We start from the raw sequence: 21,959 nt of genomic DNA, 5'->3' as shown, positions 1-21,959 counted from the left end.
AAAAAAAAATAGATAACAAGTTTCTGTAGACTAAGACGATATAAATTTGGAAATTTTGAGACTAAAATTTAAAACATCTAAAAGTATAATGTTTAATGTAAATATAGTTCGCGTATACATTTTTCGACCAAAAAATTAAGAAACTTCAATATTAATGTCACGTGTTATTTAACTAAAAACACAATCATTAGTCATTTGGTGAAGGAATATTAACTAAAAACACGATTAATAGTCATTTGGTGAAGGAATATGATACATGTTATTTTATGGCATATGACATAACACTTATAAATAAATTTTGTTCATGGCCAAATTAAAAATTTTGTTTAATAGAGTTAGACCTCGGGTAATAAATAGCAATTAGAAACGTCTTAGTTTTGAAGGAATTTGTTGAATTGTTCTTGAAATGACTATGGACAGCATTTCACTTGCATCACTATTATTATTATTTCAAATGTTGCAATACTATTGTAATATTTGCATACACGTTTAAGCATAAAATCCTTTGAAATCTCCAATGAAAATCAAGACATATAATGATATAATGACGACCAAAACGATATAGCAATCCAAATTTTTATATTAAGTCTTTACTATATTAATTTCCATCTAAAATATCATAATTATTTATACGCCAAATGGAAATATTCATGAAAGGCAAACATTATCATGTCATCGACCCTAAACTCACACAGTAATTACTTGTAAATTTTTGTAACATATATATAAATATATACACACAAAAGAAATAGAAGAGCACAATCTAAGATCTCTTTTATGGTTTTCACACATCTTAATAAGGGTGGAAGTAGTGTATAAACATAATTTTCGACCATAAATAAAAAAAACACTAGTTATTAAACGAGAAAACATGGACCTATCATATACAAAACGGAAAGAATCATAGAGTTTGTCATTTACTTTTAATGCTCGTAGTCTTCAAACACATCATAAAACAAGTCTCAACAATTAGGAAGTCAATGTCTCGATTAATATATTTTGACTGAACTAAAATTGTAGTCCATTTGTCGACTTCTACTTTTAAGTAGAGGTGGCAGATAACAAATTCAGACATAGTTCGTCAAAACTAATAATTTCAACCGAATCTAACACAAATGATGATAAAAGAGTTACACTCAACTGCACACTAACTCAATTGGCACATCCAAAAATAATACTGCAAATGATTGAGAACAAAATTGCGGTTGTATTTGACTTACTGCGATTGGTGAGATTCTCCTAACTTACTCTTTCTTTCCTCGAGAAGTTTAATACGATCCTGGTTCCTTCTTGTACCAAGCTGATAACAAGAAAAATTTCAGTCACAACAGAAGAGTACAAAAGCATGTTTCTAAAAAAGAAGGGAAAGCACAAAAGCATGTTTCTAAAAAAAGAACGGAAAGCATTTATGGTTGAGAAATGAGAGTGGTTAAATAATAAGTGCTTTCCAACAAAAAATAAAAATAAAAATAAAAATATATATTTTGAATTGACTTAAAAGAGTAACATGAATAAAGAAATAAACATAGTTACAAATATTTAATACATATATTTTACGTTTAAAAATCTAACATCTAAACTAGTTTAAAATGTTCATCTTGGTCCCTAACTTTTAAATTCGTTGTATTTTGGTCCTTCAATTTAAAAAAAAAAAAAAAAAAAACAATCACCTTGGTCCTTGATATTTTATTTTTCCATCGAATACAAATTGTTGTCTCTAATCTAAGTGGCTTGAAATCATGTCTACATTAACATGCTAATACCGGTACTCAAAACTATGTCATTAAATTCTTAAAAACAAAACAAAACAAAAATAAAGATCAAAATAATTTATTTTTAAACGCCAACGACTAAAATAGACAATTTAAAGTTCAAGAACCAACTCACATTTTGAAAGTTTAGAGATCAAAATTGAACAAGTTTAATTTAAAAGAACCAACTCACATTTTGAAAGTTTAGAGACCAAAATTGAACAAGTTTGTAAAGCTGACAGACCAAAATTTAGAGATCAAAAAACAATCGAATTTAAACCTGATTTTAATGCAAGCTTTTTAAAAAAAACTTTTACCGAGAATAAAGAGCAAAAGAAGTAAAGTATAGAAACTTGAATTTGTTATGACAGAACGAACGCAGAGTGGGTGTATGTTTATTACTAGACCATAAGGAAAACTTCAAGCACTACCACAAATAGATCAACAAATCAAGTAAATTACCTGCGTAGCCTTATAAATGCCTCTAATGTTTCTTGACATAAGAACCAGTGACAGGTTAGAATTATCTTCTGCAATTTGTTGATAATCAGGGAGGTTGGAATCCTCGCCACCCTCACTCTCCTCACCAGACGACTGCTTATCAACTTTTGAAATAGCTGAATGATATTGTCGTCCTTCAATCTCCAATTTTAACTCATCGTGATACTGTTTCTCAAGAGCCATCATCTGCATTAGGAAATACAATACCACAATAAGAGCATATTCTAGCGTTTAAGTAACAGTTGGACTGAGCTGCCCCGTTCATTCGACCTGTACTATTTTCATCAAAGGTATACCTTTTGTCTCTTCTCAACAGCTATGATAGCCTCAGCTCGATCAGTGACACCTTCAGCCAACAAATTCTGAGGATCATCCAAATTTTCTTTGCCTAGTCCCGGCAATGGCAAGACTTCGCTTTTTGCAGCAGCCCTCAACTGGTTAAGGGTCTTGGCATAATCAGGAACGTATCCTTCTGCCTCATTGTCAACAAAAGGTGAAAGATGCGGAGGAGGAACCCTAGCAAATTGATATATAAGTTCGAAGGTATAAATAATAAAAGTAAAAACCAACTATAGAAACTAATTTGTATTATGAAGTATGTGCTAAAGCAGATAGAGGTAGTAGAATTTATAAAAAGTTACAATGATTCATATACATAACTTTACTTAAATAAACAATAAATGCAACCTGAAAACAACAAAACAGGGCTTTTTTTCGTTCTGAAAATTGTTGGTTCAAACTTCTAACATGTAGAACTACTTTCTATAAAAGAGCATCCAAAGTCTGAATCAAAGAAATTTGGATAGTCTATAGTACTTAGATAATGCATGCAAGAAAGAAATCTAATTGCAGATCTTAAAACATGGAAGTACCTTCCCACCGAATAAACATCAGTTGGCAAGATGATTCGTGTATTCACACAATCAAAGACCCATTGGGGCTGAACATAGTCTCTAGAGAGGAACTTGTGAGGCTGCGTTGGCCTGTCAATAATCTGCATTTAGAAAGGATCAGGAAGGGATGAAAATATGTTATAGGCCACACCAATTTGTCTTAATTATTGGAAAACCTGATGAGTAATGGTTTCGTCGGATTCCTTAAATGGTGCTCCATCTCCTTCCCAAGAAACCATGCCACCAAAAGCAGGGATAACGAAAAGCAGTGATTCTCTAGGAACCTGACATGGAAGTTGGGAGAACATCCACAGAGTAAATCATAAGATCCAGTATGACTTCAGAAGAAAGAATGGAGGATCGTTGACACAAATCCAATAACCATGGTAATAGAGACATAAAACAACTAAGCAAACGTTTACTAGTTCACTTATGTGAAGAACTCACATAAGTAAATCAACTTCCAAAACTGTCCCCTAAAATTGTTGTTTGATGAAGTTTGATGTCCTAAAGTTTACATACAAGATGGGAAGAGAACTATCTAGTAGAATCACACCCTCACATATATGATTTCTTCCCTCCACACAGAAAATCTCTGTTTCTGACGTTTTGGAATTTATCTTGGGTTTAATTTTGGATTTACTGCATGCAATCTTCTTACAGAATTCCATCTCAAAAAGCATCTCTATTTTCAGTAGCAATGCACACAGCATAAACACCGTATTGTAAAATGGAAAATAATCTCACCTCACGGCTTAAAAAGAACTTCATGTTCTTAAAAAGTTTCTTACACTCCCTAGTATCCTCATCCTCATCCTCATCCTCATCCTCATCCTTACAAGCTGCATCTTCAACAAGATGCATCAATGCAGTTGACTCGTCTAAGGGAAGTTGAAGTTGAAGCTGCGCAAGTCTAAGTTCAGACTTTTGTTCAGCATCTGTTTCTCCAGATCCAAAAGAACCAGAAGTCTGAGGACCCAATAGAGAAGTTCTAGAGTTGGCATCGAAGTATCTTGACAAAGCATAAAGATCTGTAGATTCACAATAATAAAAAACGCGGAAACAAAGAAACAGTAAAATCTAAGTTGATTAAAATTAGAGCAATCTAAAATAATAGACTTTGGTAATAAACATTAAAATCACCTGCTGCCAAAGCCTCCAATTTAGGGTCCAGTATCGGTGGATACTTCAAATTAATCGAGTGATATAAGTGAAAGTTCACAAAGCCTAGAAAAGTCTGCAGCCATAATAATTACAAGGAGTGAGCCAGTCAATTTCAAAACAAAAAGGTAAGCATAGCAAATGGGTAAGCATTAACATGATACACGAGCATTGCACTCTTTTCCCCTTTACCATATTAGAACAGAAGAATTAAGAGTCCTAAACAAATAAAACACTCCAGTTGTTGAGTCACCTCCAATGGCAAAATGATTGTGCCAATACAATAACCAAATGGAACGCAAGAGTTCTTTATCTATCATGTAGACCGTTGACTAGAGTGGAACAGGAGTCTTCAATATTAGGAATATTGGATGCTGTATGGAATGTATGCATTCAAGAATATTACTTTTCTCAATTATTCATACTTAGGAACTACTTGTAACACGCACTTTTTTGTTATCTCGGGCACTTTTCACATGCTCTGTTTGAAAACAGATAATATTATAGTTGAAAGGAGGGGAAAATGAGTATTTACTATGCATCAAGGTGGTTAATTCTCTCCTCAAAACTATTCCAAAGATCTTCTTGTTATGTCCCAAGTCCCCTCACGCTTTCTTCTTTTTAACACTTCAACATTGCAACTAACAGACTTACCTCACCTTGAAACAAACCACACACCCACTAGAAAACTAACTAATCAATATAGTTGATTTTTTATATCAATCATGTTCCTTGGTTCTCTTATTTTTTTATTCCCCTCGCTGCAAGCATAGTTCATTAGAGAGAGAGAGATAACCGTTTATGTGAATAATCTGAACCATGCCAACCTGCTTTTCTAAATATAAAAATATAGTATACAAATCATGAACTCAATGAATTCTCCTAAAGTTTCTCTCTATTCATTCCATTGGAAAGACAACCAGTGAAAAGAACCAAACACTTACTGTAGAATAGCTGAAAAGAAAACATGGGATCAAAATGTTACCTCATAAAATTCCATGAAGTTAAGAATAACAGTTAAGTCTTCATCCGTCAATGCCTGACGCAACGAATGAGGGGCGAGCCATGTAATCTTTTGGCCTTCTACCTCAGCCTATACAAACGACAAAATTAAGAAAATACATTTGGAATATAAAATGCTTCACATGACACTAGATATCATAATATAAATCATGATATACCTGATAGTAAATGCCTTTCACGGATATAAAGACTTTTCGTAATTTATGAGTTCGAGAAATAAATGCTTGCCATTCATGACTCAACCTAGCAAAAATTATAACAAGAATATATGTGATGGGTTATTGAAGTTGTCAATTTGTTACCATGCCAATAATACAAGACAACTTAACAACATATAAATGTAGTTCATAGAAATTTATCGTGGCCAGTAAAGACCAACCTCCGACACTTGTGAATGCGCTTTGCCTCAACCTTTACACTCTCTTGTGCCGGTAATGCTGCCAAAAGGTGCACCATTGAGAGGCAGTCGTCCAATTCTCTAAGCGCATCGATGAATTTTGGGTACCTAGAAGGCCAAACATAGCATACAACAATTGAAAAGAATCCATTATGGGCAACGAAAACAAACCAAATAATTCTTTCAGTAGGACCAATAAAATGCACGAACCTCTCCCTTATTATTCTGTCTAATACATATGTAGGCCTATGAACTTTTAGAAAGTTTGCACGCTCCTTATTCTTTTTTGCATCAGCTTTATCTATCTTCTTTTCATATGCCCTGATCTCTCTGAATTTCTCCACGAGTGGTTCGTGATGAAGAAAAGCAACGTCCTTCACGTGGTAGTAAGTGTGGTGATTTCCTTTAAATTTCTTCTTCGGCTCTCGAGGAAAAATTCCCTTGAAAATGCATAGCTTCCTGTCATAATAATAAAAACCGAAACCATTGTCTCAATAATGTTTATATTCAATCAAGGTACAACAATGCCATCCTAGTCCAACCGGATTCAATATAATATTTACAAAATCTTCAAACGCCTGTTCATATCAATAACTTCAAATCAAAGATAAACATGTTCAATCTTAAAAAACAAATACCATTTACTTCGAAGCATCTATGATTACGTATTAAAGCACTAATAGTCCAAAATCAATAATAAGAATCATGCGTTTAAAAACACGCCCCATTCCTGGTACCAATAACCATGCAAAAATTCAGGAATAAATACCTAAAAACTGGCAAACTAACTTGCAACTGCTTCACAGCCTGCGACCTGGTCACATATCTCGCTGCATTACCCTCCTTCTTCTGCCCCTGATAAACGACCGAAAGCATAAACAATTAAGCACACTACCCGCGCCGGAAACAGCTCAACAATCCTTAATAAACAGAGATTATCATCATCAAATACATCTATGAACAAGTTCGAACATACCGGAGGCCTGTAATGCTTCTTCCTCGTAACTTTATTCACCATTGTTGCGGTAGCAGACGAGAGAGAATATCAATCTACGACCTGCAGCAAGGAAGCCGCCGACTATGACCATCCGTTGATGCGGCCGTGTTGTTTAAATATGGGATACATTCCTTTTCGGTACCGGCAGTTATTATTTAGTCCCCGAAATTTTAAAATATTATATTTTAAGTTTAATTTTTTTTTTATATTTATTTTAGCCTATAGTTTTCAGAATTTTACCGTATATTATTCCTTAGGTAAAATTGACTATTAATTAACTAAAAATAAATAAATCAAATATATTTAAATTAATTTTTAGCCCCTAATGCAATTAATTAAAAAATCTGTAAATTTATTATTTTAAATTAATTAATTGAAAATTAACGCGAGCTCGGTTATTTATAAATATAACGTGGTATTTTGAAATTTATTGATTTAGTTCTATTTGTATATAGTCCGTCCCACGAAACCCGAACCAAAGTTTCAAAATCTCCTAGCCATACTTATTCCTCTTAACAAATAATTGAAATACGTGTTTAGACTCGTGCTTTTATTCGAACGTTATTTTTTCAAATTACATGGATTCGTGCTCTTAATTAGATATTTTAATTAATCGAGGAAAGAAATTTAATTTGTAACACGAATTTGTCTCTTCTCAACTATAGTTCATAAACGTTGAATATAAATAAGATTGTAGTTGTTCGGTCAACCAGTCGAGCTATGAGTAGAAAGTTTAGTTTTTACCATTTTATTTTAAATAATTTACCCAAGTTTTATATTTTCACTTTGTAATATAATTTTAGCTAAATATTTTAACCACTAACTTATATAAAATATCAATTTTATATTTAAAAAATATTCCTAAAACTTTCGATATTTATTAAATATTAATACCATTTACTTACAAAAAAAAGAAAAAAGAAAAATAATAAATAAAAATAAAATAAAAATGGCGCCTCCGCCAAGAACGATGGAAGGTAAAATTCAAGTTCCCGCCATTAGAACACAACCACTGGCGCCAAGTTGGGTCTCAAATCTCTTCAGATTCAAGCGAAACACCCATCTTCAACATTTTTCATTCTAGTTTTTCATCCCCGGAGACTGATTCAAGCTACTCAATGGAGATTTCAAGATCACAATCGTTCTTTCAAGATCTCAGTTCCAGAGAGTTCAATGGATTCAGAGGTTTCCTTCTTTCTCAATTGCCAATCGCTGTTTCTTATTCATCTTTTTTGTTTTTTTTTTTTGTTTTTTTTTTTCTCTTGTTTCAATCTCTGTCTTCTAACACTCGGCAATCTCATTCTTAGTTCGAAAGCGGCCGCGATTTTCCACTGATATTGCTCTTAGCTTCAAGGAAGTCGGAGCTTTAGCTGTTGAACACGACGGCGACCAGACGCCGCCATTGGCCGTTTCGTTCTGCAAGGTTTCGATTCGATGAGCCTTTTGACATTGTTTGATATTTGCGTATTCCCTCTGTTTAGGTTTGAGAATGATTGGAGGATATTGTGAACTTGTTTCTTTGTAGACGTTGAAGAACTCGCACATTTTTGCACTTTCGGACGAGGATGGGTTCGTAAGCCTGTTCAATACTTGCAGAAGATTTTCATTGTTTTCATCTCACGAGGAAAATTCAGGTTTTGATCTCATTTCCATCACATAAACCCTGTAGAATGTGGATTTTGATTGATTTTAGTTTCTATGTAACTGAATCACATTTATTTTACAGAGAAGTCTAGGGTTTGTGAATGGGAAGCCCATCGCAATGCTGTGTTTGATGTTTGTTGGATCAAGGTAGTTTACAAGCTCAATCCTCTCTCTGTAGTTACCGCTTCAGACTTTTTTTCCCTTCATTTTTTGTAATTTTTATCAATACAATAAAAAGTCAGTACATGCATTAATTTTCTTATACAATGGTAACTGCATCCTAAATCGTCAATTCAAATATAATTTACTAGATAAAGGTACCAATTACCATGTCAAATTTCAATGACTTTGATCCCCACCACTTCAATTGTGGAAAGCAGAAAAAAAATTGCATCCTAAATCATGAAATGCTAATGTTGTTCAGGACGACACTCAAATGATTACAGCCTCCGGGGATCAATCTGTAAGTATCACCATTTTGCTCTTAGATCAGTTTATTCATTTATTGAACATCTTCTCTATAGTTCGAACAATATCATGCTTTTTTCATCTGGGAGTAAGTTGTACCTTCCAATTCGACTTCTACAGATGAAGTTATGGGATGTTCAGGAAATGAAATGCATAGGAATATTGAGAGGGCACAAAGGAAGTGTGAAATCTATATCATCTCATCCAACTAATCATGGTACACATTTCATATTATTTAATCCATGAATATTTTGTTTAAACATTCAAATAGTCATATCTGAGAGAGTATTAAAAGGAGCTACTATCCTCGAATGATTGATTTTCATTGACTCATACAGATATCATTGTATCTGGTTCAAGAGATGGCTCATTTGCTCACTGGGACTTGAGAACCAGTTCTTGTTGCAAAGTTGGAAGTGAGGAGCTGTGTCTGCAGTAAGTAGAAGTGGTGGTCGTTGTTTTAACTGAACTTTAGTGCCATAGGGTCTGATTGGAATATCTTCTGGTTTAAGCACTTAAAAAAAAACATTTTCAATTAATATAAAAAATGTTTGTCTGTGTTACATTTTTAAAAGTATTTTAGTAACAATTTTCGTAGGTGATTCTAGTAACTACAAATATGTTTTTTTTTTCTCACTACATCTTTTCTAGGATTTTGAGTAATCAAAAGACATTTTTGAATAATTTGTATCTTCTTCATATATAGATTTTCAATTTTTTTAAAGTTCTTATTTATTAATATTCTTTAAGGAAAACACATTCATACTTTAAAGTCATTCCCAACTAACACTATACACACTCGATCAATAATTTTTTCCAAAGTGCATATAGAAAATTGATTTATGTTAAAAGGCATTGTTTTCGGAAGATATTCCAAAACACTAATATCCCTTTTGGTAGTGTTCTTACAACTTCCCAAATTACCTTGAACAGAGCAACTGCAGTAGTTAAAGGAGCTCATCTTTCCTCTCATGCAAAGCGCATCAGGCGTCAAAAGGTTTGCTATTACCATCTTCTTTTTGTTATTTGATTGGTATTAGATCTTACTTAGCCTTTCAAATTCTCCAGTCTGCTTCGAAGAGCATAACTTCTGTTCTTTATCTAAAAGACGAACTCACCGTAGCCACAGCTGGTGCAGTGGATAGGTGCGTGTTAGATTTACAGTCAACTGTCTTTATATAAAGCTGGGAGTAGATTTCCATGTCAGAAGCTATCACATGTTACTGCTGTTAGTTTTTTCTGTCTTCAGCGTAGTGAAGTTCTGGGATACAAGAAATTTGAAAAGTGCAACCACTCAGTGCCAACCCAAATCCAGCGATAAGGTAATGTTCAAATCAAAGATACAATGACATATTATTTAGATTTCTGCGTACCATTGATGCTTTGAGTCTAATTATAATCTACCATGTTCATTTGTAGGATACGAGATTACATGGTATATCTAGCCTATCCCAAGACGCCAATGGGGCATTTCTTTCGACATCTTGCATGAATAATAGGTAATTAACTCATTTAATATCGAGCCACACTTTCCAGTTTCATGAATTCTAAACACCTAGCTCTAGATTTTGTTCGGCTGATGGTTTAAAAAGAAAGCAAAGATTTTGTGTAGCAATGATAGTAGAAGTCTTCTTTGGCAATTTTTGAAAGAAAGGAATACAGATTATTCTCAGATTAGCATATTCTTTTCATTTGTTTCGGGAAAAAGTACAGTTTATCGTCTTGTCTTGGAGTGCCTTACACAGTTCCTTCTGTAATAAAAAATGTTCCCCATCAATTTAGAATTGGACATCTTTCCTTATTAATCCTCCAAATTAGGTTTAGGGACCTCTTATCCTTAAGGCCTTTAGGCTGTTTCTCATAAAGAGAAAAAAAAACCTATCTCTAGCTGCTTTTGGGTGTTCGTGCCTTCAAATTGCTTATATTGTGGAAACTTTCCTGGTATCATTTGTGTATATTTTTATAGAGCTAGCATCAGCGCAAACAAGAGCATGATCTAAATTTTTTTGTCTCTATAACAGAATATATTTGTACAATGTACTTCAGCTGGAGAAGGGTCCTGTAAAATCATTTTCTGGATGCCAAATAGATTCTTTCTTTGTAAAGGTGAGCGTAGTTTCAGCAAGCCTTGAAGTCATTAGTCTTTTGCAAAATTTTCTTTTGAAGGCATTTTCATATTTAATGTCTCTTTCTTGCTTTTTCAGTCTGTAATCAGTCCTGATGCTTCTTACCTTCTCAGTGGTTCTACCGATGGAAATGCCCATGTTTGGCAGGTCAGAATCCTTTTAATAACAAGCTTTATTTGTAGTATGGTTAAATTGTAGCACGAATTCAAAAGCTGTGTCCAATCAGGTGGATAAGCCTCATGAAGATCCCATCACATTAACAAAACATAATGGAGAAGTTTCGGCGGTGGATTGGTACTTTCTTTAAACCTTTTGCCACTTGTTCTTAGCCCTCCGGTATTATTAAAATCATTACTGAAGATTTTAGCCTCTTACAGGTCTTCGTTTGAAGTCGGGAAGTTTGTGACATCTTCAGATGATTTCACGGTATGCAAGTGAATTAAACTGGATGTAGTATTCAATTTCTTATTCTCTGAACACAATTTCTTGGTTTGCTAAGATAACAGTTGATTAATCCAAAGATTAACCTATCTCTAAATTTTCATACTTCTTTCACCTTTAAATTGTTACATTCTAATCCAACTCTAAAAGTTCTGTAGTTTATCTTTCATTAGTCATTTTGGAAATCAACATTGGTCTTCCTCTAAGTGACTTCAAAGATAAGATTTCAGACACTTATCTTACTTGAACATGATCTCTTCTATAGGCTGTACAACTATGTCTTTAAGTTCTAAAAGATAAAATTTCAAACACAGTCAAGTTTCTAGTAAAGATTGTTTTGTGATCATCACCATTTGTGATTCTTACTCTTGGAAAATTATCTGATAGGTTCGAATATGGAATTCTCAAAACAACAGTTGCAGCTCAAGCAAAAGGCCAACTTCAGGCAACCGAAAGAGAATTATGGCAATGCCTACCATAGAACAGGCCAAAGACTCTGATACTTCAGATTCTCCATACTTCGACAGAGCTTGTGCTGCTCCCTCCAATTCAAATGCCATGGACATGGAGCATAAATTAGGCACTCCCGAATCCAAGGTAAAAAGAGTTTTATCAGCTGCTTTAATTGAAAGCTTTGAGAAAACTCCTGAAGCCAATTCGAAAAGCCCATCTTCTGTTCTCAATCCTCCTCCTTCCTCCATGAAAAGAAAAACAATCCGAGATTACTTTCTAGTTGCTCCATAAAGCAAGACTCACTAAGAGGAAGAGTACATATTTTTCCAATTCATTCTTCGAGCACTAGTTATGGTGGTGGGTCCAAATAGAAGCCTTTAGAACAAGAAACCTCCCCCAGTTTGCACTTGGAAGCTGATGATTTTCTTGTTAACTTTATACCTTAGTTTTGGAAGTCATGAGATGATGTGGTATATTTGATGTGATGGCTTGTATTTGGGATGTATAGTGAGGGAAGCAGTTTTATGTACAGATTTATGTGAAGTCTTAACTTGTAGAATTTATACGTTCGACAGTTTAAAGCATTGGCGTCGAGAGTTAATTATTAGTAGTTATCTACGGTTTGAGTTATGCTTTGATTAGTGTCAAAGAGTTTTATTAGTAGTTATTACTCGTGTGCATAAGTAAGGAATAATTAATGTAAATAACTATTTTAAATTAAATTTAACGTCATGGAGTTTGAACTTCGAAGTAAACAATAAGTATTTTTGTGTTTATGGAGTTACTCTCCAAGAAAATATATTGATATTGATTTAATTTAAGAACCTAAAATAATAAATGAAAAATAAAACAACATTTTAAATTAAGTTTTAAAAAAATGAAAAAATTTACAAGAAAAAAGTAACTATGATTAAAAACCAATAACAAAAAATTAGCACGTGATATATAACACATTTGTAACTAAACAAATATACAATTAAGAGACTCATCCTGAAGATAACTAAACAAGTTTGACATATATAGTATTCTCACTAAGAGAGGCCTCAAGTGCTGCTGCTTTGAAGATGACTGACTCATCTTGTGTACGAACCGGCTGCGACCCCTGGCTGCTAAATTACGACGGTCGAGTACATTTCGATACATAATTTCTGCTATGGGAATTACAGATGAGATTGATCCATTTTTGTTTGCAGATTCACAAAAAGTTGTACAAACTGCAAAGAGTTGCATAAACTTATCAACAGCTCAACAAGGATCATGCTTCTAAGTTAGAATCATAAAGCATAATAAGACGAGTCGAGGCTTGAACATACCAGCAGGATCAAACAGCAGTGGCGTTTTCCTATTGAATTATATAAAGCTCTTGTTTGGCTATGAAGTATCGGCCGATGAGGGCACTCGGTTCAATGATGAACTGCTCACGGAAGGATCCCATTTTCTTACTCGCCATGTCAATGGAGAGATCCTTAAAATTTGGCAGTCCCTCTACTTGTACACCGTCTCCGCATATGAGGAACTGGTTCCCAACAATGAAGGATCCAGACACCCTTACGGCAACTCCATCCTGACCGTGAGCTCGGCATTGGAGTTTCTCGACGACATGAACTAGTTTTTCAAGAGGCCAGTCTCCCCCTAATGTACTTCGAATGTCTGATAGTTTGGCAAAGATATCATTTGGACCAGAAAATTGCTTCCCTGAGAAACTTTAAATAAAAGTATGCAAGAGTCGTGACTTATTCCAATTTAACCATCAAGAGGATTGTCTCCCAACTCCATTGTTTATAGAGGAGGTAAAACATAAACAACAACACACTACCTTAAAGTTGAGCTTTCATGGTATAAAGCCTTTGTATGGTGCCATAATTCATCAGGTCCATCAAAGAGCAAGTAATAATGAATGGTCAACATCTGGTAAGAGAAAATAAAGAAAGAAAAAAAAAAAAACGAGGTCAGCATCCAGTCTTACCGTGCAAAAGTGTAATAGCCCAAGCCCACCGCTTGTAGATATTGTCCTCTTTCGGCTTTTCCTTTCAGGCTTCCCTTCAAGGTTTTAAAACACGTATGGTAGGGAGAGTTTTCCACACCCTTATAAGGAATGCTTCGTTCCCCTCTCCATCGGAAAAGCCCAGGACAATATCTGTTAGCAATGAGTTTAAGCTGTTACAAAAATTCACAATGGTGTTTAAGATATTGGACTTCAGGTTCTTGTAAGACTACGATTATTTCACCAGCACAGCTCCACCATATTCATACTAGAAGAACCCAAAGGACTATTTCAAAAACTGCATACGAGATCAGACCGAACATCGGCTGCCTCTTAGAATGATATTCGTAATTTTGTAAGGGTAATGTTGTTTAATAGGTAATAGACTAAGAACATAAATATTATATACTTACATCGGCCAAGTCCTTCATCCTCTGTATTGGATCAAACACATTCTGTACAAAAGCTGCCAAGTCTACTTGTTCATCCTCATATTTTTTGATAAATGGGTGTGAAAGCAGCTGCAATCAGAGACGTATCAACAAACATTATCCATCTTGAACCAGTGTTGCCTACCTCAAGAGATATAAGGTCTTTACATAGCAAAAACAAAAAATCTTTGAAAATATTAATCTAGTTCTGATTTGGATTTTAGTAATTGAATACATCTTGAACCAGCATGCACGATCAAAATCTAAAAAGACCCGTGTTAATTTGCATAGACTTACCTGCTCCGCTGTTGGCCTAGCATCTGCATCTTTCTGCAAGCAAGCATCAACAAACGAGCAAAACTCCGGAGAAAACTTATGTTTTGATGGCGATGGAGACGGGTCATCCAAAATCTATCGTAAAGGAAAAGAGTTTAGAAAACACAAAAAGAATGCAACATTACATAAGTTAAAAGGCAATCTGGTCATGAAAGTACACCGAACAAATAAGTTCCAGAAATGGTGTAATTCACACGTAGAAGAAAAAGCAGGATATCTTTTGATCATAAGCTCATACCTGCAACATGAGGTTCACTAGACCTTCAGTAGCTGAATATGGAAATTCACCAGTACCACACTCAAAGAGTGCAAGCCCAAGGCTCCAAATGTCAGCTGGATAAGAATAGCTCTCGTTTCGAATTCGCTCTGGTGACATGTACGTGACAGTTCCGACGAAAGTAGCACACTGTTATCACGTGCAAAAACCGAGTTAACAAAAACTTGTCTCGGTTGCCTCCAATTCAATGGTCAATAACACCGAGGGAAATGGTAACGATGCTAACTATTAAAACTAACCATTGCCATTGAATTCTCCAAGCCAGCACTTATGCCAAAATCAGTAATTTTTGCTTCACCCTTAAGATTTACAAGTAAATTGGCTGGCTTTATATCTCTGTGAACCAAATGTCTCATTCCATGCAGATAACTTAGACCCTTAAAAACCAGAATGAAATGGTACCAATTAGTTAATAGAACAAGTAAGCCGATTATTGGAAATATACCCCAGAATTTTGGGGATAATAAATGAGAAAGGGAAAAGAAAACTATACTTGAAGAAGTTTCTGAAACATAGACGAAAGGACAGGCTCGGGTATACATTTTTTCAAACGCAGGACATCTGCCAACGACCCTCCATCCATGTACTCCAAAGCTATGCTAATTTGCCCAGAATCAGGGGTATAAAATGCTCCATGAAACTCCACAAGGCCCTCGGAACAGGGTGCTTCGCATAGTGTCCTTATCTCGGTAAGAAGCTGCTGCCTTTTCTCCTAGAAACATAAGAAAAAGATTAAGATGGATGACTTCTAATTCATTTGAGATTTGTTTACACTAAAAGATCATAGTACCATTAGCTGCAAACAAAATAATGAAGTACAGTAAGCATATGAATTGGCTTAAACAAAACCACTATGGATTAGCATAGTTAGCAAGTTGAAATGTTCTATACTCATACGATCTTTGAAGTCGTGGACTCAAACTATGGTGGCCACTAGTTTAAGACATCAATATGCTTCTATTTCCATAACATAAATGTCGTTAAGGAACATATAGGGTAGCCCAACACATAAATGTCGTTAAGATTATGAATTTCAACTATGCTGCCTTCTGGACCATAAACATTCTCTCTTTAAAACAAGAACATGTTCTGAATCTCAAAGATGACCTCTTCAACACATCACGATTACGCGTCATTGCTAAAAGAAACCATCAACAAGCAAAGAAACAGTGAGAATGCCAAATCACAAACCTTTTCAAAGATATTAATCTTCTTCAATGCCATGATTCGATGAGCAGGAATGTGGATAGCTCTCTGAACAACACTGCTAGCCCCACTACCAATGGCTCCAAATATCCTCATTTCACGGGAAGCACATCGATATGTCCTTTCGCTACTCCCCGAATCATCGGCAAGCCACGACGTACATTTTTGTAACCCTAGCTCATTAAAATTGTAAACCCCATATGATCGGCTCAGCAAATTAACAGTCCCATTGTCTGAAAACTTCAGAAACAACAATAAAGGTCTCAAACAATTAGTGTCAATCATTTATTTCTATTCATCCACACTTCATTTGCAGGCTTGAAAACTAGCACAAACTATGAATACTACGAATATTAAGACCTTCAACTATGATGTTAGGTTAAATCATCCACTAACTCAAAATTAATTCATATTCTTAACAATCAGAAAGAAAAACCCCTTTTCTAAAATTTAAATTGCAATTAGGTTACCGTATATGAATCAGAAGGGTCCACAGGGGAATCCATAGAAAGCCCCTTTTCAGCATCAAACAAGGGAGTAAGTTTTCTCTTGAGTTCCTCGAGACCCGCCATGTTCGAATAATCTGTACAACACTAGAGATACTGATCGTGGGGGAAAGAAGCTAGAACTGAAACGAACAATGAACAGCAAAACAGAGAATTGTAAGCGAATTTGGAATAGTGAAATTATAACGATAAAAAACGCGATCGAATCACTCACTCACAATCGAAAAATCTCTTCAAAAACCCCGAAATCGCTTTCCTCCGATAAATCTGGTCGGAGAGATTCGAGCATGTCCCACAGCGCGCCGAATCGGGAAATTCGGGTTGCTGATTTGCTTGCTATTAGGCACGCCTGTGATCTCGCCAATAAAATTTCGCCACCCAGTGTCGGTTTTGAAAGCTTCTTTATTCGTTACTCCAAAAACGACGCCGTATGATTTCAATTTTATGGGACGTGGATTCTCGTTTGGGATTTTGCCACTTTGACTAATGACTAGTCCGTCGTTTCGGTTTCTAGCTTAAACGACGTAGTTTTGGCTATACCACCTTTAATCAATTTTTTTTAAAAAAATTATACTGTTTTATGAATTTTATTTCTATTTATTTATTGATATTTTTTTTCTAATATAATCTGATCACTGGAAAAATAATATTAAACTAATTTATTTTACCAAATTAATAAAAATTCTAATAACCGTTTGATTATTGAATTTAATTTTTAAAAAATAAGGTAATAAACATTACTCCATAAATTCATAAATTTTGTAATCCAATTTCATACACTTGGTTCTTATGTGTTCTTTCATAATACTCGTTCGATAATCGTCATTAGCATTATAATTAATTATAAACTATCATATCTACTTGCAACTTGATCCTAATTTATTTTAGTACATACACAATCGGTTGTATGTACAAACTATGACGAAAGGTGATTTGGGGGTCAATAGGGTGGAGCCGAAGAGTAATCAATCGACTTCGCCTGCAGTAGCCATGACGACTGCCCTTGCAGCGTCAAAGCCAACAGTGGTGGTGGAGAAGAATAGTAGAGGATTTAGAAGTCATTGAAAAGAAAAGATCGGAGTTGTTAAACCGAAAGACTCTGATACCATGAGAATGTTTGCTAAATGGTGCGAAAGTTATCTATTTATAATCAAATAAATTACAAAAAAAAAAAAATATATGAAGAAAAAAAAAAGTAATAAATAGAAATTTTCTTTATAATAAAAGATGAGATATATATATATAATAAACTATAATTTAATACTAAATATCGAAGGGGGTGCTTTTATCTAAATTCTAGAAGAAACGAGCGAAAAAGAGGGAGAGAGAGAAAGAGAAATTCATTTACAATCATGTAAGCACATGATGACTTTGAATCTAAATATATCAACGAGCTTTAATATGGTACAATCCACATGTTTGGAGGCGCTTTTGACATGTCGAAGCCACTCATCGTACAAAATCATCATATTAAAGTGTTCATCCTATGACCTAAAGGGTTCGTTTAAGAATTTGTAATGTTTGGTTGATGATTCATTTTCAATTCACGTTTCTTCTAGAAGTAAAAGCACTTTTTTTTTTTTAAAGTCGACCCAAATGCACTCGATTAAGTGTTATATAGTGCTCGACCAATATAACTTATTTTGTGAGAGTCCCACATTAGTTGGGAGTGTTAGACGAACACGACTCTCCACAATGATATGATATTGTTCACTTTGAGCATAAGCTCTCATGACTTTGCTTTAGGCTTCCCAAAAGACCTCATACCAATGGAGTTAGTATTACTCACTTATCAATCCAGGATCATTCACTAAATTAGCCGATGTGGGACTTCCATCATCCAACAGGGAGGAGAACAAAACACCCTTTATAAGGGCGTGGAAACCTTCCCCTTCCCCTAACACGTACGTTTTAAAGACTTGAGGGGATCCCCTCAAGGGAAAGCCCAAAAACGACAATATTGAGATAATATCTGCTAAAGTTGAATCTGGGTCGTCATATATTTGAAATAACTGATAATTCTTATTTTTTTTAATAATTAAATTGCAAATTTGGTCTCTCCACGTCTAAAGTTAAGTGTAACTAGTCATCGCCTTTTAGATCGACAAAGAGGTAAGGGGAGGAGAGAGAAATTGATTTAGGGACAACAAACATGCATCGAGGGCTATGCCATTGCCTTTGCCTTTGATGCAATTAGGGAAGGCCAAGTGACCTTCTACCAAATTTTATACATAACCCTCAACTTTCAACAGGAAACTTATCTTTTCTTCTTCTCTCTCTCGTTATCCCTAGTTTTACCATTCGAAGAATAAAATATCGAAGAATTTATGAGCTAAATAACCTTAAAAGATTATCTCGAACCCTATTTGATAAAACTCAAATGAAATTATGAGTTAGATAATCCTACAAGATTCTCACGAATTCTATTCCATAAACTCCAAATGAAATCAGGAGCTAAATAACCCTAAAAAACTCTTTCGAATCCTATTCCAAAAAACCCAAATGAAATTATGAGCTAAATAACCTTAAAAGATTATCTCGAACCCTATTCCAAAGAACCCAGATGAAATTATGAGCTAAATAACCCAAAAACATTCTCTCGAACCCTATTCCAAAGAACCCAGATGAAATTATGAGCTAAATAACCCAAAAACATTATCTCGAACCTTATTCCAAAGAACCCAGATGAAATTATGAGCTAAATAACCCAAAAACATTATCTCGAACCTTATTCCAAAAAACCCATATGAAATTATGAGCTAAATAACCTCAAAAGATTCCCTCGAACCCTATTCTAATAAACCCATATCAAGTTAAGAGCTAAATCACCTCAAAAGATTCCCTCGAACCCTATTCCAATAAACCCATATAGAATTACGAGCTAAACCATATATATATAGGTAAGAAATACACATAAAAGGATGTATACGTAGAGAGCTAGAAGATTACCTAAAATTTAATGCAAATCTTAAAAAGAATTTCCAATGGTAAGAAAGAAAGACGGCTCTGACAGACCAAAAAAACAAGGTACAAAAAATTAAGGTTGTCGTGTAGCAATATGTGTTGGTGTGTTTTTTTCAGCAAAAATCTCATATTTAAGCCATGATTTCTGGTCTCAAACTACTCTCTCTCCTCTCTCTCTCTCTCTAGACCTACAAAATCTTCAAAGGTCCAATTTTTACACAAACCCATTTCATAACTTTTCTTCTTACCTTACTAATTTTGATTAAATATTTGTTCCTTTCTTCATCTTATTCTTGCAGGAACATGTCTTCTTCCACCTATTCCAACTCCCCCTGTGCAGCCTGCAAGTTCCTCCGCCGAAAATGCCTACCCGATTGCGTTTTCGCGCCCTATTTCCCGCCGGAGGAGCCCCAAAAGTTCGCCAACGTTCACAAGATCTTCGGTGCCAGCAATGTCAGCAAACTGCTGAACGAAGTCCAACCACACCAACGGGACGACGCCGTGAACTCGCTCGCCTACGAGGCCGAGGCGAGGATGAAAGACCCCGTCTATGGCTGCGTTGGCGCCATCTCCATACTCCAAAGGCAAGTCATCAAGCTCCAAAAAGAGCTCGACGCTACCAACGCCAATCTCATTCGCTACGCCTGCACCGAAATCCCTGCCCCGTCTCCGTCCTCGTCCTCGCAATACGCTCGAAGGTCGTCGTCGACCAGCCACGACGGAAGCTCATCCACCTCTAGCTATGGGCACTACTATTCCAATCCCTACTTTTCTCCATGGAGTAGTAGCCATAATGGCTCTTGTGGAGATGGCCATGACAAACCAGAGTTCAAGTAAATTTTTCATTACGCAATTTGATTAATAAATATAAATTATAATTACAAATCACACCTTTAAGTTAGTCTAATTTGCAAATTATATCTCTCTATGTTTTGAAAATGGTTCCAAACATCCTTATAATTTGCAAAATCTATGAATTATAAGTACCCTTTTGGTATTATAATTCTTAGAAGGGTATATTTGCAAATCATAAGAATCTTTGAGGTATAACTTTTCAAATAGATCAAAGTAGGAGGTGTAATTTGCAATTATCTTGTTATATATCAATATAAACATATATAAATTAATATATGTTGTATATTTTAAATATCTGTTTGGAATGATATGGTAAATAATATTTATTATTTATTATTTATTTCTTATGATTTAATTATTAACATCTCTCTTGTTTGTAATTTTCCTTGGTTATTTATTTTCTATAATTATTTATTATTTTTAAAATTTTAAAAATAAAATAAGTTTTTTTTTTTTTTTTTTTTTTTTTTTTTAACTATGAATTGAATTTCAATTTTTTTTTTCAGAAACTAAATAATAAGTGAAAATCGATTATTCAAAAATAAAAAATCAATGAATTTAATATAAAATTAATAATTGGTGAAAGGATTGGCATAAAGAAATGGCTATTTCTTGACAAAACGACGTGATATATATGTCGTTTAGAAAAAAAAAAAAACATTAAATGTCACACTCATATGAAATGAGTTTCAAAAAGTATATTATTGTCAAACAAGTTTGAAAAACAACCCCAAAATATTTTATGATATATTTTATTATTATTATTATTATTATTATATATGATATTTTTGTTTTGTTTTATTCTTTTATTTTGGCAGTTGCTAATATTTTAAATAATTCTCATAATTATTTTGAATTTTCTTTGAAATCAAAATTATACAATATTTATTTTATTTTGATCCTTAAATTATACGCATAATTTAAAGATTCTATAATATTAAAAGTATATAATAAGAAAAATAGAGTAATAATAAAAGTTCATACAATAAAATATGAATTAAATCATTGATCTATAATTTTTTTTTATTGTATCGATTTTCTACCAATATTTTCAAAAATTAAAAATTAAAAACAAAATAGTTACGTTTACATTATTTTATCATAGTTGAAATTATAATATAGACGAGGATGATAATAATAATAATAATAATAATACGTGTATACATATAAAATATTAAAAAAATAATTATTTAGCAAAAGAAAATATAAAAATTGCTCAAAATTAATATTTTTTAATGATTTATATACGTTAGGTTTATGTTAAACCGTAAACAATATAAAATATTGAATTAAAAAATGTCACGTACGATTGAGTTATATTTATTTTTAATAATCCGATTATAATCATCTAAAAATAATAATATTTTCAAAATTAATCGAAATTATATGATGTATAATGTGGGTGTCAAGCCAAACGCGGTAAAAATTGTCATTTTAAAATCGGTAGTTTATATATATATATATGAAATTAAAATAATTTTTTAAAATTAATAATATATTATAAATAAATAAAATTATAATATTCCTCGTTATTTAAGTTGGATG

General features: G+C 33.9%; 3 protein-coding genes and 1 pseudogene across 6 annotated transcripts; 2 read left to right on the top strand and 2 right to left on the bottom strand.

The window, feature by feature from the left end:
* Positions 1-978: 978 nt before the first annotated feature.
* On the bottom strand, positions 979-6,836 carry LOC111791505 (pescadillo homolog). The gene is made up of 13 exons (XM_023672881.2): positions 6,703-6,836; positions 6,496-6,581; positions 5,937-6,185; positions 5,709-5,834; positions 5,488-5,572; positions 5,292-5,399; positions 4,289-4,382; positions 3,893-4,176; positions 3,322-3,429; positions 3,125-3,246; positions 2,549-2,768; positions 2,214-2,438; positions 979-1,300 (listed from the first exon to the last, which is right to left on the bottom strand). The coding sequence occupies exons 1-13, from the start codon at positions 6,742-6,744 to the stop codon at positions 1,217-1,219; spliced, it is 1,833 nt and encodes a 610-aa protein (XP_023528649.2). The 5' UTR covers positions 6,745-6,836; the 3' UTR covers positions 979-1,216.
* An 881-nt stretch (positions 6,837-7,717) lies between these two features.
* LOC111791076 (uncharacterized) lies at positions 7,718-12,487 on the top strand. The gene is made up of 16 exons (XM_023672273.2): positions 7,718-7,908; positions 8,031-8,146; positions 8,249-8,357; positions 8,450-8,514; positions 8,792-8,830; positions 8,956-9,052; positions 9,174-9,270; positions 9,769-9,832; positions 9,904-9,980; positions 10,085-10,157; positions 10,255-10,334; positions 10,857-10,941; positions 11,040-11,108; positions 11,188-11,255; positions 11,339-11,387; positions 11,790-12,487. The coding sequence occupies exons 1-16, from the start codon at positions 7,842-7,844 to the stop codon at positions 12,144-12,146; spliced, it is 1,512 nt and encodes a 503-aa protein (XP_023528041.2). The 5' UTR covers positions 7,718-7,841; the 3' UTR covers positions 12,147-12,487.
* Positions 12,488-12,776: 289 nt separating this feature from the next.
* MKK3 (mitogen-activated protein kinase kinase 3) lies at positions 12,777-16,973 on the bottom strand. Of its 3 annotated transcripts, none has more exons than XM_087121886.1 (11): positions 16,814-16,973; positions 16,560-16,717; positions 16,075-16,329; positions 15,377-15,595; positions 15,123-15,260; positions 14,845-15,012; positions 14,568-14,681; positions 14,253-14,360; positions 13,672-13,763; positions 13,169-13,558; positions 12,777-13,069 (listed from the first exon to the last, which is right to left on the bottom strand). In XM_087121886.1, exons 2-10 carry the CDS (start codon positions 16,659-16,661, stop codon positions 13,198-13,200), a joined length of 1,557 nt encoding a protein of 518 aa, XP_086978012.1. In that variant the 5' UTR covers positions 16,662-16,717; positions 16,814-16,973; the 3' UTR covers positions 12,777-13,069; positions 13,169-13,197. The 3 variants fall into 3 exon arrangements, with proteins under 3 accessions (XP_086978012.1, XP_086978013.1, XP_023528785.2); XM_087121887.1 differs by having other exon boundaries at positions 16,810-16,968; XM_023673017.2 differs by lacking the exon at positions 16,814-16,973 and having other exon boundaries at positions 16,075-16,322; positions 16,560-16,708.
* A 2,760-nt stretch (positions 16,974-19,733) lies between these two features.
* On the top strand, positions 19,734-20,654 carry LOC147793064 (LOB domain-containing protein 25 pseudogene; annotated as a pseudogene). Its single transcript, XR_015420415.1, has 2 exons — positions 19,734-19,764; positions 19,859-20,654. The product of XR_015420415.1 is annotated as an LOB domain-containing protein 25 pseudogene (transcript).
* The last annotated feature ends 1,305 nt before the right edge of the window (positions 20,655-21,959 follow it).

This window comes from Cucurbita pepo, chromosome 3, assembly GCF_057944985.1.
Source record: "Cucurbita pepo subsp. pepo isolate OVF chromosome 3, ASM5794498v1, whole genome shotgun sequence".
NCBI classification, from domain to species: domain Eukaryota; kingdom Viridiplantae; phylum Streptophyta; class Magnoliopsida; order Cucurbitales; family Cucurbitaceae; genus Cucurbita; species Cucurbita pepo.
This window is presented reverse-complemented; position numbering and strand designations above follow the sequence as displayed.